This window comes from Manis pentadactyla, chromosome 8 (assembly GCF_030020395.1).
Source record: "Manis pentadactyla isolate mManPen7 chromosome 8, mManPen7.hap1, whole genome shotgun sequence".
Taxonomy (NCBI): Eukaryota; Metazoa; Chordata; class Mammalia; order Pholidota; family Manidae; genus Manis; species Manis pentadactyla.
The window spans coordinates 18,560,404-18,566,192 of record NC_080026.1 but is presented as its reverse complement, the minus strand read 5'-3'; the positions used below and the strand labels follow the sequence as shown (position 1 = coordinate 18,566,192).

General features: G+C 37.9%; 1 protein-coding gene across 1 annotated transcript; it reads right to left on the bottom strand.

The window, feature by feature from the left end:
- Positions 1–2,462: 2,462 nt before the first annotated feature.
- Positions 2,463–4,910, bottom strand: LOC118933682 (eukaryotic translation initiation factor 1A, X-chromosomal-like). Its single transcript, XM_036928286.2, has one exon. It carries the CDS (start codon positions 2,898–2,900, stop codon positions 2,469–2,471), a length of 432 nt encoding a protein of 143 aa, XP_036784181.2. The 5' UTR covers positions 2,901–4,910; the 3' UTR covers positions 2,463–2,468.
- Positions 4,911–5,789: the final 879 nt, after the last annotated feature.

The window sequence follows — 5,789 nt, the reverse complement described above, 5'->3', positions numbered from 1 at the left end:
GTTGCTTCCATTTATTGGCTATTGTAAATAGTGCTGCAATAAACATAGGGGTGCATCTGTCTTTTTCAAACTGGGGTGCTGCATTCTTAGGGTAAATTCCTAGAAGTGGAATTCCTGGGTCAAATGGTAAGTCTATTTTGAGCTTTTTGAGGAACCTCCATACTGCTTTCCACAATGGTTGAACTAATTTACATTCCCACCAGCAGTGTAGGAGGGTTCCCCTTTCTCCACAACCTTGCTGACATTTGTTGTTGTTTGTCTTTTGGATGGTAGCCATCCTTACTGGTGTGAGGTGATATCTCATTGTGGTTTTAATTTGCATTTCTCTGATAACTAGCGATGTGGAGCATCTTTTCATGTGTCTGTTGGCCATCTGAATTTCTTCTTTGGAGAACTGTCTGTTCAGCTCCTCTAACCATTTTTTAATTGAATTATTTGCTTTTTGTTTGTTGAGGTGCATGAGTTCTTTATATATTTTGGATGTCAACCCTTTATCAGATCTGTCATTTATGAATATATTCTCCCATACAGTAGGGTACCTTTTTGTTGTATTGATGGTGTCCTTTGCTGTACAGAAGCTTCTCAGCTTGATATAGTCCCACTTGTTCATTTTTGCTTTTGTTTTCCTTGCCCAGGGAGATATATTCATGAAGAAGTTGCTAATGTTTATGTCCAAGAGATTTTTGCCTATGTTTTTTTCTAAGAGTTTTATGGTTTCATGACTCACATTCAAGTCTTTGATCCATTTCAAGTTTACTTTTGTGTATGGGGTTAGACAGTGATCCAGTTTCATTCTCTTACATGTAGCTGTCCAGTTTTGCCAGCATCATCTGTTGATGAGACTGTCATTTCCCCATTGTATGTCCGTGGATCCTTTATCGAATATTAGTTGACCATATATGTTTGGGTTAATGTCTGGAGTCTCTAGTCTGTTCCACTGGTCTGTGGCTCTGTTCTTGTGCCAGTGCCAAATTGTCTTGATTACTATGGCTTTGTAGTAGACCTTCAAGTTGGGGAGTGAGACCTCCCCACCACTTTATTCTTCTTTCTCAGGATTGCTTTAGCTATTCGGGGTCTTTGGTGTTTCCATATGAATTTTTGGACTATTTGTTCCAGTTTGTTGAAGAATGTTGCTGGTAATTTGATAGGGATTGCATCAAATCTGTATATTGCTTTGGGCAGGATGGCCATTTTGACGATATTAATTCTTCCTAGCCAAGAGCATGGGATGAGTTTCCATCTGTTAGTGCCCTCTTTAATTGCTCTTAAGAGTGTCTTATAGTTTTCAGGGTATAGGTCTTTCACTTCTTTGGTTAGGTTTATTTCTAGGTATTTTATTCTTTTTGATACAATTGTGAATGGAATTGTTTTCCTGATTTCTCTTTCTATTGGTTCATTGTTGGTGTATAGGAAAGCCACAGATTTCTGCGTGTTAATTTTGTATCCTGCAACTTTGCTGTATTCTGATATCAGTTCTAGTAGTTTTGGAGTGGAGTCTTTAGGGTTTTTAATGTACAATATCATGTCATCTGCAAATAGTGACAGTTTGACTTCTTCTTTACCAATCTGGATTCCTTGTATTTCTTTGTTTTGTCTAATTGCTGTGGGTAGGACCTCCAGTACTATGTTAAATAACAGTGGGGAGATTGGGCATCCCTGTCTTGTTCCCGATTGCAGAGGAAAAGCTTTCAGCTTCTCGCTGTTCAGTATGATGTTGGCTGTGGGTTTATCATATATGGCCTTTATTAGGTTGAGGTACTTGCCCTATATAACCATTTTGCTGAGAGTTTTTATCATGAATGAGTGTTGAATTTTTTCAAATGCTTTTTCAGCATCTATGGAGATGATCATGTGGTTTTTGTCTTTCTTTTTGTTTATGTGGTGGATGATATTGATGGACTTTCGAATGTTGTACCATCCTTGCATCCCTGGGATGAATCCCACTTGGTCGTGGTGTATGATCCTTTTGATATATTTTTGAATTCGGTTTGCTAATATTTTATTGAGTATTTTTGCATCTTCGTTCATCAGGGATATTGGTCTGTAATTTTCTTTTTTAGTGGGGTCTTTGCCTGGTTTTGGTATTAGGGTGATGTTGGCTTCATAGAATGAGTTTGGGAGTATTCCCTCCTCTTCTATTTTTTGGAAAACTTTAAGGAGAATGGGTATTATATCTTCTCTGTATGTCTGATAAAATTCCAAGGAAAATCCATCTGGCCCGGGGTTTTTTTCTTGAGTAGTTTTTTGATTACCACTTCAATTTCTTTGCTGGTAATTGGTTTGTTTAGATTTTGTTTCTTCCTTGGTCAGTCTTGGAAGGTTGTATTTTTCTAGGTAGCTGTCCATTTCTTCTAGGTTTTCCAGCTTCTTAGCATATAGGTTTTCATAGTAGTCTCTATTAATTCTTTGTATTTCTGTTGTGTCCGTCGTGACGTTTCCTTTCTCGTTTCTGATTCGTTGAGTTCAATTTAGATATCATCAATGTCTTCATCATTATCTCCAGTGTCATCAAACTGGATTTCATCATCATCTCCAGGACGAAATGTGTCAGTTTCATTAATCTTAGCATGGTCTCCAAGCTCGCCATATGCCTTCAGACTTCTAGCTTCCTCTGCGTTGTATTTTAAAATTACATCAGCTTTACTATCCTGGTAGTCTCGTACACCAACCAAAATAATATCTGAGGTATTTATCCTAAGCTTTTTTCTCAATTTCCCTCTAATGTGGCATAACCTCTTCACGCCATCAAAACACATTGCTTCTAATCGTCCATTTCCCAACATTTTGATTACTTGTGCATATTCTGGTCCATCCTTGAACACCAGCTCTCTTTTTTCAAATTCATTCTCATTCTTACCTCTGTGTTGATTTTTACTTCCTTTACCTTTATTCTTGGGCATGGCTGTGACGGCTGCCTTGCGGCGTCTTCGACTCCTTCCTGGACGGCAGCGGGGGCAGCGAAGGATGGAGACTCCTCCGAGGGGCAAGAGGGGCGACGCGTGGGGCCGCACGATATCAAAGTCTCACAACCAGTTCTTCCGAGGTGCCCCTGCGCCCACGCTCGGCCGCAGCATAGGGCGCCGTGGCTGCTCGCGCCGCTTTAGCCCGCCTCCCGGCGCGAGCTGGGCCCGTTTCCCAGGCTCTACGGTGCACGCGTGGCCGACTGACCCTGTTGTTAGAGAGGAGGGGACGCCCAGCCCTGTCTTTCTTACAATGTATGCACTCTAATAAACATTTGGTATCTCCATCTACCAAGATGGACAAAGAGACGTTGTTTGTGGCAGTAGATGTGTCTTTAGTCATTTACTTGATTGAAGTTTTCACATTGACTGTTGTTCCCTATCCATAAATCAGACACTCAAGAGTAACTCCTTCCAACTCAGCAAATGCCCTGGATGAAGCAAACTGTCAGGAACATTAATGATAATTGACAGTTCTAGGGAAAGGAAAGAGGTCCTCAAAATTACTTGTGCCCTTGTAGGGTACCTCCAGAGGGAGCTACTTCAAGGTGTTATCTTAACCTTAAAGTGAAAGAGGCTTGGCCACCAAATAAAGGTCTTTATATCTTGAAAATTGCCATGATTTTTCTTTGTTGTCATCTCAAGCAAATAGCAAGTAATAACCTCAAAATGATCCTGCCTGTCTGAAGCCAAAGTAATAGATAGGTTATCTGTTCAAGATCTCTTAAATTCAGTTTCTATGTTGTTATTGAAAAGAAAGTTAATATGGGCTTATGCATTATTAGATAATAATATGTAATTTGGTCTTAAGCAGACTAACAATAATACATAATTTCTAAAATGCTAAAATTAAATGCTTTTCTTAAAAATATCCATTTCTATTTCTCTGCTCATGTTGTTACCTGGACTAGATTCTGTTTTCCCCTTTGAATATTACTTTGGCAGCTGGCACAGATTTCATCACCATTCCTGGTTTCCACACTCACTGTTACTGTGCCTTTGCTCATGTGTCAAATACTGAATAAGCACTCTAACTGAATTGTCATATCTAATAATGAGAGAGAAGTCACCATTTTAGACATATGGAGAATATATTTCAGAGAGTTAAGAAATTTGCTCATTTTATCATTAATGAATGATGTTGCCTTTTTTAAACCTTTGTATTGCCAAGTTGTACCATATGTTGATATTAAATCATATTGTTTGTTATTGCTTATCTGTAATTTTTGTGTACAGTCTTTTTGCCATCCATTATTCTTCCCTCAGTGTGTCTAGTAGAAGACTCTACAGAGGTAAGTGCTTACTAATATCTTCTGAATTAACTATTTGGAGTATAAAGAAAGATTGTCAGTTCAGTAGAAAGGTCATCAAGAGCTCAGGTCTCGTTAAAATCCTGATAAGTAGAGATCAAGATCAAATGTGCATTTTTATGTATGAACATTTTATGTATGGAAGATGTACAATTTTAAAACATGATTCAACCCTCGACATTTGAGGGAAATTAAAATCTGGCAGACTTTTGACAATCTTGAATATTTCTGGAGACCTATATAACTTTTAAAGTTCAGAAATCCCATCAGTTCATCAGAACTTCCATTTTCTCTTTATTCTTATTATAGGCAGTCATAGTTTTCCTTTTAGGGACCATAAACAATGAAAACCAGGGTCATAAAAATTACTTCCTAAGAGTTGTTGTTTGTTAGTGATGCGAATGGCAAAAGTAAGTTGAGATACGAACATGGAAAGGTTTGCCAGATTCTCTTACTACAAAGTGACATAATTTTATACTCTAGCCAAGGGTCCCACTCAAATTTGTGTCCACCTATTTCAGAAATTGTTATGACTTAGATCTTGAGAGTTGCTTTCAAAATAGTGGAAAGTGCACATGTCAGACCCTGGGAGAAAAGTGAACAATCCTGTATGCAGTAAGTTTTGGGGAAGCAATATTATTTATTGGACTAAGACCTCTTTGTCAGATTAAGACAAAGATGACTTAAAGCTAATATTTAAAAAATGTAATATTTTCAATATTAAATTAATAATCATAAAGAATTAATTTTAGAAAACATTTTATTCATTGTTACAAAATTTCATAATTAAATCTAGAATTTTTTTCAGATAACAAGTTATTAAGAAAATGACATGTTTTCCAAATAAATTTTTCTTCCTCCTGGACTTAAATGTCTGTTCTTTCACTCTGTTTCAATTTTCCAAGATTTCACTGAATTATGATATTGTCTTCGTTGGTTCCCACATACCCTTTATTCCATCCACAATATTGTCATTTTTAAGTGCCAGTTGCTTAGAACTCAGCCAGTTCAATTTATTCTTTTTATAATAAATCTCCGCTATAACCATCTCTGGAGGCCATCCTAGTCAAATGTAGACTCTGAGTGGCTTTGGATCTAGACAAAATCAGGAAAGACCTGGGGGTGACGCTGCCATCAACTGTTCTCTGCATAGCAAACAGTGTGTTATGAATGGTGATACTCTCTCTCGCTGGGCCTGGATGGCATGGAATGTAACAGTCCTCTCATGTGCCGCCCCAAGCTATCACTACCGATTGATAGGCTTTGACAAATCAGATGAAGCCTCTATGTCAGCTTAGATCCTCCATTTTAGTTGAGGGAATGGTATGTTAATCTAGATAGAATTTTAAAATACCACGGACACCAAATTAACTATAGGTAGGACATTTTTTAGGTATGAGAATTTTAGGAAGACTTCACATTCCCAGGAAAAAGCTGACATGATAACCAGTAAACAACAGAACTGGTTTTAAGCCTGTTTAACTGAGCAATAGTTTGCTTCTGTGACCTGGCCTCGGAA